This window comes from Macaca nemestrina, chromosome 12 (assembly GCF_043159975.1).
Source record: "Macaca nemestrina isolate mMacNem1 chromosome 12, mMacNem.hap1, whole genome shotgun sequence".
NCBI lineage: Eukaryota > Metazoa > Chordata > Mammalia > Primates > Cercopithecidae > Macaca > Macaca nemestrina.
Window position 1 is genome coordinate 14,573,168 of NC_092136.1, and position 21,348 is coordinate 14,594,515.

The 21,348-nt window shown below is 49.3% G+C and overlaps 1 protein-coding gene and 1 long non-coding RNA gene across 3 annotated transcripts in view; one reads left to right on the top strand and one right to left on the bottom strand.

The window, feature by feature from the left end:
• Positions 1-21,014, bottom strand: part of LOC105464585 (deltex E3 ubiquitin ligase 4) — a 35,841-nt gene extending 14,827 nt beyond the window's left edge. Inside the window, exons 1-6 of one of the 2 annotated variants that reach the window (XM_011712592.3) lie at positions 20,539-21,014; positions 10,869-11,592; positions 4,533-4,594; positions 4,007-4,168; positions 2,164-2,225; positions 1,067-1,219 (exon numbers count right to left, since the gene is read on the bottom strand). In XM_011712592.3, coding sequence (XP_011710894.1) covers positions 1,067-1,219; positions 2,164-2,225; positions 4,007-4,168; positions 4,533-4,594; positions 10,869-11,592; positions 20,539-20,749 — 1,374 coding nt within the window. In that variant the 5' untranslated portion in view covers positions 20,750-21,014. Of the gene's footprint in view, positions 1-1,066; positions 1,220-2,163; positions 2,226-4,006; positions 4,169-4,532; positions 4,595-10,868; positions 11,593-19,963; positions 20,043-20,538 lie in introns of those variants that run through there. The other variant, XM_011712593.3, reaches the window with a different exon arrangement.
• On the top strand, positions 7,078-20,035 carry LOC112423610 (uncharacterized). Its single transcript, XR_011610546.1, has 3 exons — positions 7,078-7,201; positions 10,401-13,689; positions 19,377-20,035. It is a non-coding gene; the product is annotated as an uncharacterized lncRNA (long non-coding RNA).
• Positions 21,015-21,348: the final 334 nt, after the last annotated feature.

Below are 21,348 nucleotides of genomic sequence, written 5' to 3' on the forward strand. Positions count from 1 at the left end.
TGAATAATAATAGCATAACACCCCATAAAGTAGGTATAGTTTTAATCTCCATCTTCCAGATGGAAAATGAAATCTCAAAGAGATTGGAAAACCTTGCCCAAGGTCATTCAGCTAATAAGCCAGGATTCAAGTTCAGGTCTCCCACCTCTCTTGCCTCTACTTCTTTCCCACAGTAACAGATGTATAGAACAGACCCTGAAACCCAGACAAACTTCTTGCTTAGTGAGAGGTTGGGAGCTATCAGGGATATCACAGACTCTCATGTAATCTAAGCTTGGCATGAAGAAAGAGGTAGTATTTAAACTCATGGAGATGGGGAGTAAAAGTTATCTCGGGCATAGGAAAGAACGTGAGGCAATGACTTAGGAAATGCTCAGACATTGTAAGGAAAGAATCATCACCTATGGAGCCTTCCAGACTCCAAAGAACCAGCTCTAATGAGGAGATACCATTGCATTGTCAGATAATAGTCAAAATAAGCATCCAAAACAGCCTTCCCCTCTTCCAACAGTGGGATTCTAGGGCAGGGATTACCAGGTGTACTTTGGCAACAGTCTTTAGTACCTTTGAAGGGCCAATCAAGGGTATTTTGAAACTGTCCAAAGAAAATTGTAGCTGAAAATCACTATCCCTGGAGAAGAAAGGGTGATTGGGAAACCCATTTACAATGGTATGAACGAATACTCACCAAGGGTCTAGAGCTGTGATAAGAACTTCCTTTTCTCTCACTGATGGGAACACACTTCACCTAGCAATGGGCCATGACAATGGGCCACTCCCCTCAGAACCCTCATGGACAAAAACCTACCCCCCTCTTAGATCTGACACTGAAGATGGAGAGTTAGATAGCACAGCCCAAAAGGGAAGGTGAAGACGGGTCTTACCAGCGCCGTAATTTAGTAAAGAACTGATCCTGCTGAGAACAGCCAAGATCCTCACTCTTGCCTAGGGGTAATCTCTAAGACTTCCCAGATCACTTGAGCAAGGACCCTATAGGGCCTTCACCATCTTGCTACTCCATAGCCCAGTGTGAAGGGTGGCAGGAGCCCCATAGGCTGGCACTGACCTTGTTTCCATTGTTGTACATGGCGACCAAGCAGTAGATGTGGTAGATGTGGCCGCATCTGGATAGCTTCCCTACCAGGTCAGGTTTTACCATAGGCTGCGGGCCCTTGTAGCCTGAGGGGGCCGTGAGGCGTTCCATACAGATGGTGCAGTCCTGGGGAGGGAGGAGACACAGCAGAGAGGCCATCAGCTCTCACCCAGCCTGGGAGATTTCCACATGATCTCAGAGGTCAGATGAGCTCTTACCACTTCTCTTCTAAAACGTCCACAAATCAGGGTGTATGTGCTTTCTGGAATCTAAACATCGTTTTATCTTATTTTACACAACAACGTCCTGAAATAATTCCTGGTACTGATTAACTTGGGCTCATCATCTAAATTATCATAATCATGAGGGCCATGACAATGCACTGCCCTTCTGTTTTGTCCTCCAATGGCTTATGGAGGAAACAAATGCTGTCGACAAGCCCACTGACGAGCTTTACTTGAGGTGAACCTGTAAAGGAATGTAAAGGAATTGTGTTTTAACTGTTCCAGAGGGACTGCTATTTAAATAAATGTCCAACAGGGTTTCTCAACCTCAGAACTATTTACATTTTGGGGAGGACAATTATTTGCTGTGAGGACTGTCCTGGGCATTGTAGGGTGGTTAGCACCATCCCTGGCCTCTGCTCTACTCACAAGGTGCTGGTGACATCTCCTCTCCTGAGAATAATGACAACAAAAATGTCTCCAGACATGGCCAAATGTTCCCTCAGGGGCCAAATTGTCTCTGTTTGAGAACCACTGTTCTGTATCAAACCCATTTTAAGGTGAGTTCTTGTGGCTTACCATACTGCTTTTCTGAAATTGAGACTGCCGTGTTAAGGTAGCTTAAAATCAACCAGCACTAGGTTGAAGGGGGAGGCGGGAGAGACTGAGGTGCAGCTGCAGCTCTGGACCATGGCCCTTGAACCCTCAGTGTCAGCTCTGACCAGTTCTGTACCCATCAGAGCTTGGAATGAAGCCTCTGCCATATCCCGTAGAAACTGACAACGGCAGAGGAAATGCGTGTGGGTGATGGAGAGGTGAATCCCGTTCTCCTAACTCTGAACTCACCTCATCTGGTGGGTGCCGGACTTTCTGGAGATATTTTTTTAGCACTTCCTCTGGGGTTTTACCTGCAGAGACAGGAGGTTCAGTGGGTCACCGAGGCAGAGGTAAGAGATCAAACAGCCTTGCCATGCTAGGCATGACAGAGGGGGAAGTTATTAGGCAAGTTAAAAGCAAAAAGGGGAGGAATTCCTTCTGCAATGGAAGTGAAGAACATGGAAGAGAGTATGGATTGTGCAAAAGCAAGTAAGATGGTTTGAAGAGAAAGCTTTACTTCTTGCAGTCCCTTTTCTGACATCTCTCTGCCTGTTTTCAACAAACCCACTTTTTAAATTGAGAAGGTTTGAGTGGGTTTCTCTTCCTTGTAATCAAATGATTTGATAACAGTACTTTGTAAACGGTTACACGTTAAATAGACGTTAGGCACTTACCACCTTCATTTTACAATTTGCTAAGTATAGTCTCAATTTATAATGTGGTGTCAATGTGAGATTATTTGTATGGGAAACAAGGAAGTTACGACCCACAACTCCAGAACAATCTTTCCTGGCTGTGGATGACACTGTCACCGCCAGCAAGCACAGCCCTGCAGCAGGGGAAGGGTGATCCTCTGGGAAGCATCCTGATGGGCTGCAATGATTTAGGGATTTTTTGGGGGGACTGGACTCTTAAAAGGTAGCCCAACCTGAAGGTAGAGGATGGGATGATACAGCCTGAAAAATGATCAGTGCCACCTTGGGCCACTCCCTTAATTTCTCTAAGCTTCTGTTTTCTCACCTAGGAAATGGGGATGAGCAATAGCACCTACCTCAAAGGGTTGCTTAGACAATTGAATGAGCAAATGGATGTAATGCCCTTTAGCTCTCTGCCAGATAAGGGCCCGATGTGCACTATTAATAATAACAGGAAGAGTGGGAAAGTGTAAAATGCTGTTATTTCCTATAAGACTATGAGAAAGGCAACTGAGCTCATTTAAGCAGGGAAATCTTGATAGACTGGAAAAGTGGGACAAGGGTTTGAGGAAGTGGATCATGCAACAGCCAAAAGCTTCGATGCAGGCCCTTTCCTCTGGCTGCCCTGCTTCTCTTGTAAGAATTAAGCTCTAGTAATTAAGAGCCTATTTCTTGCCAGGCCCTGGGCTAAGTGCCACACACATATGATCCAATTTAAACTTCACAAGTTTGCAAGGTTGGGGCTTAGGGAGATGGTCAAATTTAACAACTAATGCCAGTGACCAGAAAGACCAGCCACAGAGCTAAGTTGGGGTCCTGCAATGCTAGGAAGGTACAGATATTGACCCCTTACTTGCCGGATTGTGTGCAGGTAGGAGGGGGTTCCTAAAGGAGGATTTCTGAGCATCTGTGCATTCTAGGGGGACACAGGACAGTGACTATATCCTGTCATTGATGCATTCCAGGATATACCTGCTGGATACCAGTTATACCAGTTGTGACTATTTTTACTTCATTATAAAGATGAAAAAATAGGGGCTCCATGTGGTCACCCAACTTGCAAGAAACAAAGGTACGATTTGACTCCAGTCTATTTTGGTTCCAATGCCAAAGTCATCTTTCTCTTCTAACATATTTTCTTTGTACCACACCTTATATTTTTATGTTTCTACACTTTTGCACTATATATTTTTATTTCTCAAGGTGTTTCTATATAATCCATACACAATCAGCTTTGGTATAATTATCAACATTTACTGGTTAGGCCCACTCAGCAGATGCAGAAATTGAGGCACAGAGGGTGAAGCTGTGGCTATGACCCTTGGAGGTGGAGGCAGAGTCAGAGCTGAGAGCCAAGTCTTTGACTCTCAGTACCCCATGAGACAAGAGGTTGGTACCTTTCTTGGCTTGTTTTTTGGTGGTCTTGCGGCTTGTGTTGGAAACCCCTGGGATGGATTTTATTTCACTCTTGCTGACGGGGGGTGGGTGTAGGACCAGCTTTGGTGGCCTGGTGAGACACACAGGCAGCCCCGCTGCACTCATGAGGATCCCAGTGATTCCTGGAAGGGGCAGGGCATGGGTGAGGAAGGACTGGAGACTTAGCTCTCAACATTCCCCAAATTCCTCTTTCCCCATTAACCTACTCTCCTCCTTTCCAGGAGAAAGTTCTCATAATTCCTGGATTCTCTACCCTGCACTTTCCCCAGAAACTTATTTATTCACTCACTTATCTTCAATTGCATGCTTTCCTTTCAGTAATAAGTTCTTCTCCAAACTCTTCATACCCTTCCCATGCAATTCCTAAAATCACCATTTCTTTCATTAATATCCAGATTCTCTCCTTTTTTCCCACAAATGCTCATGACCTATTTCATCACTCTGATTTCTCTACCTTAACCCAGAGCACCCTGGGGTTTCTCTTACCTGCCAAGGCAGGGTTGACAGGGCTGGACCCATTTAGGTTCTTCACTGGGACTGTGGGGACCCTGTGAAAGGAAAGAGCAGATACAATGTCATTTTGACATGTGGAACAAAATGGACTAGTATTTAATTCTAATAAAATGCAGTAAGTGCATAACACAGCAGACAGCAGGAAGTGGCATCTTCAAAACCTAAGTCAGGCCGTGTCACTCCACCACTCAGAACCTCAGAACTATGTTCCTCAGTTCACTCAGAGTCAAAGCGAAAGTCCTAGCAAGGCCCACAGAGCCCGGCACGATCTGCCAACACTGCCACCCAGCTTCTCTTATTCATCTTGCTTCCTCTCATGTCACTCAGCTATCGAGGAGCCAGGTGCATTCCTGCCTCAGAGCCTTTGCATATGCTGTTCCCTGTACCCAAAATGCCCTTCCACCAGACAACTGCTTAGTTTCCTCCTACAACTCCTTCAGTCCTGGCTTAAATCCTACCTACCAGGTGAGGTTCCTGAGACCATCGTATTGAATACTGCTACCCACCCCTGCATCCCACGCCAGGACTCCTGCTCTACTTAGGATCCTTTAAAGGAAATTATTGCTTATTATGCCTCCTTCTAGAATCCAGGCTCTACAAGGGCAAAATATCTTTGTCTGTTTTGTTCAGAGCCAGACACTAGCAGGCATTCAACTGATATTTGTTGAAGGAATGAAAACACAAAGAAGCAAGTTCAAACCAGGGTACACACAAGAGTCACCTAAGACGCTTTTAGAAGGACGGAGTCCCAGATGTAGACCAGAATATCCACCTGTGGAGCACAAGAAGTTGCATTTCCCAAAGCTCCTGAGAGGATGCACATATAGTAATCCCCAGCAAAACATTTGGAACCACTGCTAGAACAGCTGTCAAGTCTCCTTTTCCCTGAGACATATATAAATACGAGGCAAAGCCTCCTCCCCTTTCTATCCTTTTCCCCAGCAACTCCAGCCAGGCTGGAGAGGAGATGGCGCAGCTGCCTGGGAAAGGCACGACCCCCCACAGCGCTGACTCGGAAAATATGGGACACATGGGGCTGGGTCTTGCGCCATCCCTTCTGCCACCCACACTCCTGCAGCTGGGCTTGGAGAGGCTAATGGACCCGGTCACAGATGACTCCAGGAGGCAGACAGTCTGTGAAGCCAGCAGCTCTGCTGTGGGGGCAGGATGGTGCTGGGAAAGCAAGAGGAGGGAAAAAAGAATATCTGTGTATTGATTTATCCATCCAAAAAGTATTTATTGAGCCCTACTTTGTGCTGTTGGCTATTCCCAATGCTGGGGGTCAGGAGTGAACACACAGCTCATGGCCCTTCTTCACTCACATGTTATAGTTGCCAACATTCACAGAGCTCACCTCCTCCCAAGACTGGCTCCAACTGCTCACAGCATACAAACCTGTCTAATCCTTCCAACATCCTATGCAAGAGATACACTTATTAACACCATTTTAGAGACAACTACATTGAGGCACAGAGAGGTTAAGGAAACTTGGTAAGATCACACAGCTAAGCCAGAAAATCTGGCACCAGAGCCCATTTACTATGCCACGCTCTTGTGTTTATGTAATCCTTGTAACATCCCACACTGCAAACATAGATCAGAAACTCAGAGAGCGTAATGAATAAACCCACCATTAGGAATGGGGAAAGCTGCAACGGGACCTCCATGCCAAGCAATGGGGTCTGTCTCTTCCCCTCATGTCTGTAAGGGAGGTGCTTCCCCAGCTCTAAGCTACTGTGAGCCTGCCTGGGGCTCTGTCCTTTCCCAGGGATGACGACATGTGCACCAATGCTGGGAGATGGATGTGAAAGAACAGATGTGGGGATGGGAATGTTTGTGTCTCACCAGGCCACCCAAAGCCACTTTTCTTCTGAAACTGTCCCCAGGATAAATCAAACCAGGATGGGAGGATAGAAGAGAAAGCTGAATACAAAACAAGGGCAACTGGGCCAAGAAAAGAAGAATGGACTTGCTTCTGGACTCTGTGACCTGCTCCCCAGGGCCAGGCATGGTATGGTGGATGGGGAGTCAGGAAAATCAGGTTCAAGTCCCATCCCTGACGGGCGTTTCTCGCTAAGGTAGTTAGCTTTTCTGAGCTTCAATTTCCTCATCTGTAAAACTGTGAGGGTCTTGGGTTAGAAGATGCCAGGGAAACTGGTTGACAACTTCCCACCTCAATATCTGAGAACAAGGTGGCCACCCAAGCCCTGAGTCCCCCACTTACGGCAGATTCTCCTCCCCCAGCTCTTTCCGGAGGGGTTTTGGGAAAAGACCTGGCTTCCTGTGTCCTGCTCCCAGCTCCCCAGCAGGGGGCAGCACTCAGGGCTCAGTCGTGCACCTGCCTTCTCCCTCGCCATCTCCAGACCCCCCACTCCAGCTGATAAGTAGCTGTGATCTGGGTGACAAAAGCCACCTTTGTTCCCATAAACTGGACTGGCAGGTTTCCACACCCAATCTGGCGAACCAGGAAATAATCCAATCCCCGGAACACCACACGTCTCAGGCAGCTCAAGAACTCAGGGGCAAGGTCTGGAGAGAGGGAGGGAAGGGCCCGCATGCGCACCTGGGACACACAAGAAGACTGTGGGTTCAATAGGTGGGAGAGATACATGTCCCTGCCACTTGAGGAGAGGAATGACATGGTAGGTGGGCTTGTCACTGGGCTCTGGGAAGGAGGGGCCTGGGGAGAAGGGGGGATATTTGCTTGTGAAATCCAGAACGGTGTAATGGAAGGAGCTCTGCACTGGCGTCAGGGAGTCTGTTTTAGCCCTGCTCAGCAATGACCTGCTTTGCCTTTGGGAGAACCACACAGCCTCTCTGCGTTTTGTTGACCATCTCTGAGTTACCACAGCTGGGAACAGGGCATCCTAAATGTCTGCCCCACGGGGGCCCTGTGAGGATTTAGGAACTAGGTCAAATAACTGTGTAAACAGCTGAGCCCTATGCAAGTTTGGGTGCTTGTTTATGCTTTTACCTCCCAAGTATAAAAGGGGCATTGGGCTGAAGAAAGACGTTTTCTGCTCTAATGTTCCAATTTTCTGATTCTGATTCTTGAGGTCATGGGTATCCAGCAGAAAGCTGAGTGCTGGGTAGTACTGGAGATGGTTGAGTTGACAACACCTGATCTCACCTCCCCCACTATTACTGGTTAAACCTTGGAGAACAGCCCATCAAGTCCCATCTGGTCACACCCAGTTGGGGCCCCAGCTACAAAAGCCTGAGTTCTCCTAGAAAACAGCAACCCAATGGCAGGCATGCATCTCACATCCTTCAGGCAACTCCATCAGCCAAAACTGTCTGTGCTAACCCCTTCTTGGCCAATCAGAAGACACTCTCTGCCCCCATTCAGTTGGGCTGTTCCCCGATATGCAGGGTCCAAGGTTTTGTTTCTGTCGCTAAAACATAAAACTAAGACAAGAGAAGAGAGCTGGCAAGGTGGCAGAGAAAGGAGTTTTGAGGGAGGGAGGATATCGCTGCAGGCACCACAAGGAGAAGCAGTATTTTTCTCGGAGTTATGCACCAGCCCAGGAATCCTCCAGCGGGACAAGGATCTTGTCTCTACGGCAACTGAGGCCTAGCTGGAGACAGAGAATCCTCAGCTCTAGAGGAGGGGGCTAGAGGGGTGGCGCTTGCCTCCACTGCACAGCCCCTTTCTTGCTTCCCTTTAGAAACCCCCTGCTTCTGTCTCTGAATAATTCACAGGATCTTTTGTTCCTGCCCCCAAACCTTTCTCTTCATCCCACTCCTCCCGCCCTCCCTGGTCTTCCTTTTTCCGTGGGAAAGTTGCTGGAAGAGGTCATGGGCAGAGAGAGGAGGGGGAAAGGGGCCCTGCAGCGACAGAAGGTTGATGGCAATGCCAGACAAAGGGAATAAACACGCTAATTAAATGGCCAAGAAAGGCTGGAGGAGAAGATGGGAGTGGGGGTGAGAGAGGTGGTAAGAGGTGAAAAGCAAAGGGCTGGAAGATCGAGAGGAGTAAGCGGGGGCCTCCCTCGTCAGGAAAACAGAGTAGAGAAAAAAAAACAACTTGTTTCTCTAGCCCATTTGAAACTGTGCTGCCCAGACCTCCACCCATTCTCTAGCCCCAATTCTATTAGTGGGCAGAGGAAATAAAGAAGATAGATAAAGCTGCTGACTCCACTCCCTCATCAAGATTCAAAGCCACCTGGGTGCCTCTCCCTCAGTGATGGCATGAAGTCACTTGGCATTTGTCAAGGGCACCAGAGACAAGGTGGGATGTCAGACTCTACTTAGCTTTGACTTCAACTACATGGATACCTGTTAACAATAATAACAGCAATCACAATGACAGCAGCCTATACTGACTGAACTCTTATTATGTGTCAAGTACTGTGCTAAGTGTATACACTTAGCATGTCATTTGATCCTCATGACAACTGTAAAAGGAAGTTACTATTACTATCCCATCTTACGGGTGAGGAAACTGAAGACAGGGGATGCAAATCTTGCCCCAAGTGACACAGCAAGGCACTTGGGTTCGAGCCCAGACAGTCCTAGTTTCTGGAGGATGTGTTCTTATCCAGCACAGGCCCCCAGGATGGTGCTGTGTGAAACTGGGGAGAAATTAAGCAGTAGCAAGGTTTAGCCATCCATTCCCCGCTCCCAAACACTTCTGCCATCTCAGGGGAAGTCATGAAAATCTCATGCATCTCGCCAGCATTTTGCCTTTTATAAACTGCCTTTGCGTACAATGAGGAGCTGGGCTTTAGCCAAAAGAACAGTGGATCAGGAGACCAAAACCTGGGTTCCAACCCCTACTGCATAATACATGAGCTCTGTGTTTCTCCTTGGGACATCAGTTCTGAGCAGGATGTCTGTGCGTAACACTTAGATCACAGAGTAAGAGAACGCACTGCCAACGGCCAACTCCCTTAGTGGAGATTTTCACGATAACTCCATGGAGGAGGTAAGGCCACTGGATCTTGCAAAGATTCTGTGGCTTACCTCAGTGACAGCGGTAGCAGTAGGGGCTGGGCCTCTGGATTTCCAATCCAGCACTCCTCCCACTCTGTGATGTACCCTCCTTCATTCCTCCTCCCAGTACCAAACCTCTGTGTGCAGGGACCCAGCCGAGTATCAAAACAACCTTCTTAGGGCGGTCTGGACTTTCAGACTTAAGCACCCAATGCAATCGAAAACCATCCTGATCAGCTGGGATCAGGGGCAACAAGGAGAGCCAGGCCTCTCTGGAGACAGGAAGGGAAGACTGGGTGGCTGTGAGATGCTAAGACACCAGGGGCTGGCAGGCAAAGGTTGCAGCCACCACATGAACCTGGGTCACTTCAATTTTATGATCAGGAAAATCAAGAACATAAAAAGCAATACAAACAGGACCCACAGCATCAACAGGTTGTCACAGAAATAACTGAGACAATGTATGGGAAGTGCCTGGCCCATAATAAGTCATCACTAAAAAGAGGCCAGTATTTCAATTTGGAGTCACCTCTCTGGCTTCCAGAGAGACTACAGGAAAGAAACTCTCATTTTGCACCTACTGAACGCTGGGCATTGTGTAGGTACTTGGTAGAAGAGGAGCACAGCAGAGTCAGAATATGGGCTCTAGTGTCAGATGTCCTAAAGTCTGAATCCCATTCTCTGCCAATGATTAGCTATGTACCCTTGAACAAGTGAACATTTACTGCCTTCACCCATAAATGGGGTAATGCCTACTTGCCTACTTCATAGAGTTGTTGCAAGGATTACATGAGATGATAAAACCCCAAACTATAATATAGTGGGAGTTCAATTAATGTTGCCTATTATTGCTTAGTAGGCACAATCTTATTTTTTCTTTCTTTCTTTTTTTTTTTTTTGATACAGGGTCTCATTCTGTCACCCAAACTGGAGTGTAGTGGTACGATCACAGCTCACTGCAGCCTTGACCTCCTGGGCTCAAGCGATCCTCCAGCCTCAGCCTCCCAAAGTGCTGGGATTACAGGTATGAGCCACCACGCCTGGCCACAATCTTCTTTAAGCCTCACAGCCACCCTAACAGGAGTATTACTGTGAGCATTCACAGATGAGAAAGTTAGGACTCCATGATGTTAGGGATCTGGTCCTAAATCATGACTAGTAAGAGCCAGTCTCAACCAGAGTCCAGATCAGAGGCTGAGCATCAAACCTTCCCTCATCCACCACACCATGCTGCCTTCACCTGCAGCCAGGGGTCAGCACAAGATGAGGAGAAGCTTAAGTCTTGGCAGCCCCTCCTTCTTCTGATCCAGAAGATCTGCTGTAGCCTATCTCTGCTGTGAGTAAATGCTCTGAGGCAGCTGTGGAAGCACCTACCCAGAGGCGATCAGCACCCGAGACTGGGCAATGGCCAGTCGCTGCAGGTTGCTACGATTCAAGGTGGCCAGGGCCACCCTTCCGGTCTTGCCGTTGGGTCCTGGGGGGCTGGCAGGAGAGCCTACGGTTGTCCCAGTGGGCACGCTGGAGGCTTGTCTCCGGATCACCTGTGATGGGGCGGTCTTCACCGGGCCTCGAATGGTGCCTGTGCTGTCCAGTGGCTTGGCCCCAGAGCCTGGTGGTGGGGGCAGCCTGACCACTCCGGGAGGGGGCAAGTTCTTGCGGGTCACTGGTGGCTGCAGGGGCCCAGTGCTGCCATTGACCACAGCTGCCTTAACACTCATCACCAAGACACACTGGGGACAGGAGCAGGGGGACATGGGGGGCGAGGTGGCTGGCCCAGAGCTGACTGGCCAGGACTGAGCCTTAGGCAAGGTCCCCGTGACCATGGGGTAGATGAGGTCGAGGCGCCGGCGGACGCGGCGTTGGCGCTGGGTCTGACGGTTGATCTGGCCCATGGTGTTGAAGTCAATGACATAGCTAAAGCCAATGGAAGTGAGGTCGATCCAGGGGTGCTGCTTCTCATAGGCGTGCTGGATGGTGATGCCCACTTCCATGTCGTAGGGCGTCCAGGAGCCATTGTCGTTCTCCCACTCCCACACCACGCCCTTCCCAGGGGCTGAGGAGGGGTCATAGTAGTTGCGGCGAACTGGGCGGAGAGTTCCTGCCAGGGTGGGATAGGGGAGAGGTCAGAGTCAGCATGCAATTACATGAATGGCATGACATTAACAAGTCATGCCATTGCAATAATGGCAAACATTAAACAAGTCCTACTGTGTAGTGGGCATGACACTGCCTGAAGTGCCAGCTTTGAATGAAACTCATTTCTCCCTTTAAGACGTCTACAGTCCAACCACGGTAGAAGCAGATGAGTTATGACATGAAGGATATGGGTGGCAGTGTAAGGTAGCAGAAAGACTGCCTCCTGGTTTGTAGTCAGGACAACTTGGTTTGCAGCCAAATTCATTCCATTTACTAGCTATTATAGAACCTCTTAGCCTCCCTTTCCCTCCTGGGAAACAGGATAACTCCTTCCTAGAGTTTTTGTACAAATTAAATATGACTCACTTATTTATTCAGCAAATATATATTTGTACCTGCCAGGTTCTGGATTTCATGTGAACCCTATGAATGCACTAAGGCATGTAAAGCCCTTGACAGACAGTAGGTGCTCATAATGATCATATTCCTTCTCTGTTCCTCTAAATGCTCTTGTGCCAAGAGTCATAAGGAAAAGAATGCAGGGCTGTGGAAGCCTAGAGGACTGAGGGAAGACTCTGCCTCCACGCGGGAAGGCTGCCCAGAAGTGGCTGTGAGGGAGCTGGATCTCTATACATTTATGAATGCTGTCAAAAAAAAAAAAATGGTGTGTTACTATGAGGAGACGGGAAATCAGGTTGGGAAAACTCTCTCATATTTCCCAACATTAAGTCTTATATCAGCAGCAAAAGTAACATTCTCAATGGTCATGAGAATAATTTTATATTTATCTGATGTCTTTCTTTAAGAAGCTCAAACCCTCCTAAAGATAGGATTGTCTTAATTTTGACAGTCTCACTTTGGGGCCAGGAAGAGGTCAGGGTTATTACACAGTAATGGTACAGCAGATATGAACTATCAGGACTGCAAGGGAACTGAACCTGTAACTGTTACCTCTTTCTCCCCACTCAAAACCTGAATCCTGACCCATTCTCAACCAGGGCTCATTTCATGGTATCAACATTAAGGCTAAAGATGCCTGGCTCAGGGTAGGGTGGGGAGGTTGGGGAGGGCCCCTGGGATGCTGGAATCTCTGCATCTGTCAGCTTAAGCTCTATCCATCAAAGTGGTGAGAAAAGGCTCCCTTCACCAGCCTCTGACCCACCCCTCCTCCAACCCAGAGGGATATACCAAGACTGGGGACAGAATCCCATTCAAGGAGGGAAGAAAAGAAACAATGGCTATTCAGGCCTTTGCCAGGGTCATAACCCGCCCCCCACCCCAACTCCAAGCCCCTTAATGACCCAAACATCAACATTCAGAGGCACAAGAGAGAAGCAGAACAATCCCCTATTCATCACCAGGGCCTCTGCTGGGGAATATGGGGGTATCTGGATGGGGGAGCAGAGGAGGGGGAGGCGATAGTTCCCTGGTTTGTCTCCATTTCCTTCCTAAGTGCCCAGCTTGCTGGGGGCAAAGAGTATGCGCTTTGGAGCCAACAGGGGTGGTTTTGTCCCTTCCAGCTGTGTGATTAAGCCTCAGTTTCCTCATCTGTTTGGGCCCCGGGTAGCGACTTCAAACGGTGGATTTGAGGATTAAATGAAGAAATGAATATAAAACTCAAAAATAGCACCTGTCACCATGGCAAGAGCTCAGTGAAAGTTGGTGATTATTATTGTAATTTATTTTCTATTATATGTCTAAGCAGGATGGAGAAGCCATGGGGAAGGTTTAGCTCAGGGTGTGTGTGTGTATGTGTGTGTGTGTGTGTGTGTGTGTGTGTGTGTGTGTGTAGGGTGGTAGAGGGGTGTAAGAAAGAGAGAGAAAGTTTCTATATAACTGACACAGGATTTTCTTCTCGGTCACTTTGCAAGCCAGGGACCTCTGGCCAGCAACAACCTGCCTAGGCCTCCCTCGGCCACACAGCCTGCTGCAGGAGATGGCAGAAGATGCCCTGCTCACTCTGCCCACCTGGGCCAAGTTTGGCTGCACACCAGTTCCTAAGTTCTTGTCTCACACCCAAGAAGAATGAGGATATGCTGACAATCGAAGAGTGAGCAAGGTGGGGAGTTTTATTGAGTGATGAAACAGCTTTCAGCAGAGAGGGGACCCAGGGGTGGTCCCCCTACCCAAAATTGGGAAAGTCCTTGCAATGTGGCTGAGTCCGGGGCTTTTATAGGCTCAGAATAGGGGAGGGGCAGGCTGTAGGTAGTACTGGAAAAGGCAACATTTGATTGGTTAAAAGGCATTATTCAGAAAGAATCAATTGGGAAAGGGTAGGGAAACAGGAACAGAAGTTCTCACACTGGGTTGTGGGTTTCATCCTGGACCAGCAGTCCAGTCTTTCAGCCTTCAGGCTGTTTTTGGCTTGAAGGTAGGGTTTCACTGGAGACCTGCCCCTATCTGCCTAGTCATTGGGCTGCATTCTACTGCTTTCAAATTGGTATTCTTTATTACTTACAAAGCACCTCACATATCCTATGTAAATTTCATAGCAATCCTAGAAATACCTTTCACAAATGAGGAATTTAAGTTTAAAGAGTTTAAATGGCACTATTTGATATTCTCTCCAGGGTGGCAGGGACGGTGCAATTAATTCCCTCACAGATGTGCCTAAAAGACTTTTTTTTTTTTTTTTTTAAACACAATGCCGTTATCAATCCTGGCGATGCCTGAGAGTTGTCCCAGAACTTCTGGAAACTACGCCATGGACCTATAATATACCTTTCTAGGTTTGTTTTCCTCAGTCTCTGTGTTTTCTTCTATTCCTGCCTGACAGAGGCCCCTTTTATCCTCGTGCATTCCCCCAGAGTTCTCTGACTCCCTTCCCCACAATTCGCTACGTCCCTTCTACTGAAATGGCCTCCTTTGCCATTTTTACCTATTGAAATTCTCCTTACCATTCAGGTCTTAAGCCATTCTCCAACCATTTCTTAAAATGTTCTCCCAGCCCAGGCTCCACCCTCAGGAAGCCTGAGCTGTGTAGCTTGACTATGCTGATATGCACCAATGTTTCAGCAACACTTTTCATACCAGCCTGCCTTAAGCGGGGGCAGGAATGCCACTGTGGAGGTCTTTGCATTCTTAGTGCCTAATGCAGTGTCTGGCAGTTGCAAGGGCTCCACAAACTGCTGAGACTGATTGAAGATTTCTGGCTACTTTAATATTTAATCATTTATCACATATCACTGAGTACTCATTAACTGCTATGGGGAATGCAGATTCAAGCATTCCTGAAGTAGCTTTCAGTCTAAAACAGGGTTGGAAGACAAGTGTGTGAATGACTATTTATGAGGCAGAACGCTTCACAAGGAGAATGCCAACAAAATGCGTGTTGGCAGGAAAATCGACCACATCCCCTCCCTGCATAAATCCCTTCCATGACTTCCCATTAGGTTGAAATCTAAATCCCCCCTACCCACCAACGTACATGGCCCCCTCATAGCCTAACTCTGCCCACATTTCAGCTACACGGGCCTTCAATCTCTCCTCATTGCTAGGTTTCTCTGATTCTGGGCCTCTTCACAATGCTGGTTCCTCCCCAAAACTCTCTGGCATCTTTTCCATAGCTCTTCCTACAGGAAGGGCTTATTTCTTCAAGGAAGCCCCCTAGGCAGTCCTGGCCAGGTCAAATTCTCATTCCTTTTAAAAAATTTAATAGCGCTCATCTCAATGTGCAGTTACATATGTATTTATGTATCTAATTTGATGAACATCTGTCCCCCTCACTAGACTCCCAATCCCATGAGAATGGGCATCAAGGCGTGTGCTCATAGTGGTATTCTCTATGCCTGCATGTCCTAGACACCCCGAAATGTTGATTCAATAAATGAAGTAACGATGGTTTGGAAAGCATTTCAAGCTGTGGAGAACATTTTAAGAAATGAATAACAAATGGCCTGGGCTCGTATAACAAAAATAATTTTGACAGGTAAAAATGGCAAAGGACAGTGTTTCAGAAGAAGGGACCTCAAGGCTAGTTGTGGAGTGAAGGGTGTCAGAGAACTCTAAAGGAATGCATGAGGATAGAGGTGGCCTCTGTTTGGCAGATTGGAGGGAAATATAAGGCATAGAAGAAGACAATCCTGGAAAGATATGTTAGAGCCAGAGAGGGTATGGAAAGTCTGAAATGGCAGGCTATGATAGATTTAATTTGTAATCAACGAAGAGCCACTAAAGTTTGTTAAGAAAAGAGGGGCAAGACCAGAGCCACTCTGTCCATTAGCTCCAGGTGAGTAGAAAGGTGTTGGCATAGAAAATGAAGGTGACAAACAGGAGAGACCTTACAGAGAAAAAAATGGGTAAGACTTGATCATCAGTAGCTAAATGCTTTCCAAGTGAGGTTTGAAGATTGCCTCCATCAGAATCTCCAGGGGTACGAATTGAATCAGCAATGCCCTTGAGACCTACAGGCCAGCATCTCCCAGGCCTGGGTATGGGAATCTGCATGTGAATGGCCACCTTGAGTGGTGCACAGGTGCACTCAAATTTCAGCTGCTGGGCTACAGGATCTATGTGCCTGTACCTATTAGGTGCCCAAATAAGATTCTAAATGACAGAATGAGTCAAAGAATCCTGGGCTTGGACCATGGGAAAGTGGTAAAATGGTGTCAGAGGGATGTCAAGAGGAAGAGCTGGTTTTGAAGGGAAAGTTGTTGAGTTCAATTCAATGCTAGAGGAGAGTCAGAGATAACATGCAGACCTCAGAACCAAAGTGTTGAGACAACAGACATGGTGGGATTTTATTCTCTGATTATTTTCAGAGACCACCTTATTTTGGATGTGCTGGTTCTCAGCTTTTCTAGAATCAGGATTATAAACCAGATAATCTGTGAAGTAATGCAAGGAAAAGGGCTCCAGTAGGATAGGGATTGAGGATGTTCATAAACTAAGGATGAAGAAGGAGAAAGAAAATCAGTTTTTTACTGATTTTCCACCTGCATTACAAAGCACCCAAAATCTTTCGGCTTCTGGGAAGTGGAAGGCAATGCCTTCCAGGCATGCACTGAGGTCTCTGGGACATGTTACACACATCTATGTAAGTGACTCACTGCCTACAGGGCAGGCACTATGTCCAAGAAGTCTCAGGCCACTCTTACCAGCATCCCCTATGCCCACCAGAATTTTCCACAAGGACAAAGAAACATTTGGATGCACTATTATTGCTATATCCCACATGTCTGGAACAGTGCCTGCGCTAAACAGTTGCTCCATAACTATTCACTGAATGAAGAAATAGGACATAGGGCACCTCATTCAGAATCTCAGCCCTGCCATTGACTAGTTGTAAACCCTTGAGCAGCTTAATCACTTTCAATTTGTTTCCTTACTTATAAAATGGGGATAATAATAGGTTCTTCATAAGACTGTTGTAAGGATTAAACCAGATAGTGTGTGCAACGTGCTTGGCATGATGCAGTCACATGGTGCATCCTGCACATTGTAACTATCATGTGGTCATCAGGATGCCTGCCTCCTCCACTTCTATGCTAACATAGGGTAGGGGGCGTTGTCGGGGGTGGCTAAAACTCAGCTTCTGTCAAATCATTTAATTCAACTCAACCTCTTTCTCTCCATCTGACACTTCTTACCACTTTAAAAGACATAAAGAAGGCAACACTTGCACAGGAAACTGTGAGCTGGAAATAACTCTCCTTCACCCTGTGCTTATCAGTATCATCACTGGCACAGGGACCATCCCATTCATCTGTTGATGTGCATGACGGGAGGAAAGAAAAAGAGGGAAAAAAGAAATCTTAATGCTGCTCTTCATTCTAGAAAAAGAAAAAAAGAAAAAAAAATGAGGCCTGACCATTTAGAGACTTGCTCAGGGGCACGGAGTAAGCAGTGAGCCTGGAATGAGAGCCACAGTTGTTTCTCCCACCCTCAGCCTGGGTCTTCCTCATCCTGCTACTGAAACCCTGGAGTTGATAGGATCAGGCGTGTTGAAAGGTACAGGGGGAAGTGATGCTGAAGTAAAGTTCTTCAGTCACTGCCCTACAACAGAAAAAGGGCAACCCAGTCAAGGTAAATGATGGCAGGTGGAGAAGGCCTCACCGAGGCTTTTGGAAATGGCCAAGAGCCAGTCCCATCTATCTCACCCCATCTCTTCCCTTCTTCCAGATTCTCTAGCCCAAAATGCCTAGAGGAGACTGGCATAGAATGCAAATAAGAACAGACCCCTCGGTGGTCTGGGGAAGGAGAAGGGCCCAGGGCAAACAGAGGCGGGCAGACGGGTGTCTGCAACCTCCCAGCCATCTCCCTGGAGACAGGCTAGATGAGGTCAGGAGCCCAGGCAAGCGGAGAGCCTGAGGACTCTCTCAGCAGCAGAGCAAGCAACTTCTAAAAAGACAAAGCTCTCATGTCAGGAAATGTCCCCATATAGAGGAGGCAACAAAAAAGGAGAGGAATCGCCTTTGGGCAGGGAACTTCCAGCTCTCTTTTGTTTGTGGGGATGTTTCTGGTTCCCAGCTTTGAATTATGGCTTAAGGATGGTGGGTAATTTAATTAAACATTGCAAGGGCTTGGCCGAGGTTGCCTGGGAGCCACTGGTTTAAAGTTCCTACCCTGTCATGGCCTCATCAATGAGATTGAGAGAAACTATGTGTGTGTTGGTGGAGAAGGGAGAGGAAGAGGCTCAGAGCTCAGAAACCCAGAGATTCTTTTATTCTTCTTTGACAAGCGCCCTGACAGACCCAGCTTTTCTGGGAATTCAGCCCAGTGTCTGAGCACCCAGCACAGGGCCTGGCGCACAGGAGAGAGGTACTCGGGATGGCTGACTGACTCTAGCAATGAGTGGATGAAACCACAGCAGTCTGATGATAAACACACCCTGGGGCAGCCTTTAAAATGATTCAGGGCAAGTTCTCTGCCTGAGGTTTCAAGTCCAGGGAGCGCCATCCTCTGACTAAATTGCTCATCACCAGGCAGTACTCAACCTGTCCTCAGGTAAGAGTGATCAGACCTGGGACACGTAGCTTCTTTCCTTCTTTCCTTCCACCCAGTTTTCTCTACAACTTCTGTAGAAAGGGTCATGAACCTTTGTAGATACCTTGCCTATCCTAAGTCCCACCAAACCCAGATTCCACCTTTGCCCTTCCCAAATGTGGGAAAGGGGCTGAGACCTTTCTGTCACAAGGGTGGTTTTCCAAATGCTGCAGAGATTTAGTCTGAAATAGAAAAGCTAAAACCCGCTTTTTTTTTTTTTTTTTTTTTCCCCCCCGGGACTGGAATCCCCTGTCAGGTGCTTTAAATGCTGGTCTCTCTCTCTCTGGTTCCACCTCCACGGCTCAGCTCCCCACAACACACACCCCCTCCATCCTCACCTCCTGACACCTCCACCCTCACCTCCACAACCTTTACCCAAGTTGCACAATGACGTTCTCTCCCCCTACCTCAGCCACACTTAATCCTCTTTCTCAATCTCCCCACATTCCTCTCTATTCTCTCCTCCTCCCAGTCTCCCTCAGCTCCACACACCGTTTAAGCCCCTCTAGATTCTAACACTTCCAGAATCCTCTCCCCAGAAAGCTCTCCTCAATCAGCCAGTGTCCGCAGAGTCCTTGGCAAAGGGGTTGCTGGGAGTTATGACTAAAGATGGGGACATGAGGGTGGAAAGATACCCCTTTCCCATGACAATCCTAATTAGCACACAGGATGTGGGGGCTTTCCAAGGAAGCGGAGAGACTCTGCTCAAACAGCTGTTCACTGGGGAGGGCCTCTCAGTCATCTTCTCTACTTCCTCCCCAGCACACCGGCCTTTCCAGGCTCCTCCGTTACACTCTTGGGAAAGCCGAGCCAGAATTCCAGAAACAATGGCCCCCTCCCCACCTGTCACCGAAGGAGACTGAAACTCTTCCCAGGTCATCGATTAAGCAAGCACCGAGCAAAGAGGGGCAGTTCTGCTCTCCCTCGGGCAGCACCCTCACTCCTCACCCCCCACGACCCCATCCTGGAGGCTCCCTTCCTGGCTCTGACCTGGAAAGGCAGGTCAGCTGGGAAGCGGGTTTGTGCTGGCTACAGTGGCAACTTGATTCTCATGAAAAGATAGTAGTTTGGCGCTCCGGAAGACCAAGGGTTCCTTACGGGCTATGGTTTTAAGAGGAAGCGTGGGGACAGTTTCTCCTTAGGAATCTGCCTCCTCCTCCTCCACAGACAAAGGGAGCGGCTTCCCTGCCATGCATTCCGAAGCCCCGAGCCTCCCCCTCCTCTCTCCATCTGCTCCGGCCTGTTGCTTCCGCGCTTGTAGTGTGTAGCAGAGGCATTCGCCAATGCCACGGCGTCCAGGGTACCCCAGCCCCAGTCTCTCCTCCCAGGGAGCCCGGCGCTTCCCTTACCCGACTGCAGCGAGAACCTCCGGGGAATCCCTTCTTCCTCCCCCAGTTCCCACATCCAGGACCCAGCTGCCGGGAGGCATCCCACACAGGAGACGCAGAGGCAGTGAGATCGGGGGTGAGGGGACGTGTGGCAAGCCCCAGCGTGCCTGAGGCAAAAGAGGGTCAGGTCAGCCGAGGTGCCGGCCGCCACGGGATGAGGGCAGGACGCCTTTGCGAAGGGCTGGAATTGCCTGTAGTCTGGGGTGACCCTAGAATTTCTACACGGAAAGACTTAGGGCCACCAAGTGCTGAAAAGGGCGGGGGGGCATGAAAGGGGGTGGGGAGTGGATTCTTACCGACTAGGTTGAAGCTGGGTTTGCAAAATCAGAACACCAATACTACTTGCATGGACGTTTAGGGGGGAGAGAGGATTCTGCGAGAATCCAGGGGAATGAATCGCCTCCCACCACCTCTTGGTGACACTACTGCACAGAGGTGACGACTAGGTGGCCAAGGTGGGTTCACAGGGAGGGAGGTACCTTGGCAGGTTGGGAAGGTGGGAGCAAGCGGGGCAGGGGCAGGGGCAGCTGGCTTACCCGTGTCTTGGCGGAACTGGTTCATGGACTGCAGGTCGATGATGTAGGGCGCGAGACGGCTGTCCACCTGGCCCAGCACCACGCTGCCCCCCGCGCGGGGGCCGGCGCGGACCACCGCCTCAATGTGGTGGCTCACCGCCGGGCTGTAGGGACGCCAGCGGCCGTGCTCGTTCAGCCATTCCCAGACCACCACCGCCGAGGCCAGGAGCATGGCGAGCCCGGGGCTGCGGCCCGAGCGCCCGACCTCCTCCGCTTCCTCCTGCGCCGCCGCCTCCGGGCCTCGACCGCGCCCCCTGCCCTGCGCTCCCCCTCCCCGGGCAGCCTCAGCTCCGGCCCATGGGATCCTCCCCAGCCGTGCATCCACCGGGTCCGGCACACCAGGGCCACCGGGCTGGGACCGCGCGCCGCCGCCGCCGCCGCCGCCGCCGGGGTCCGCCGCTGCTGCCGCTGCTCCGTGGGGTCGAGTCGCTTCATGCAAATGTCCAGCTCTCTGCAAACAGGCCCCCGCCTTGCAAAAGCCACTCGGCGGGCGCGCGGCCCGAGCCCCGGCGGCCGCGAGCTGGGGCTGACGGGGAGGCGAGGACCCAGCCCTCGCACCAGTTGCGCCTCGGGCTCTGCAGACGCCGGGGTGGGATCTCGCCGCACTGCCGCGCTCGGAATGGCACGCTCTGGTCCCCTCCCCTCTCTCTTTCCCTCCCCACCCCTTCACCGCACGAATTGCAGTAGCCGCCGCGGGGAGAGCTCCCCCTCCCTGTGGCTCTGCTCAGTCCCTTCCAGAATGAACTGCCCCTCCCAAGCGGGGCGCTAAGG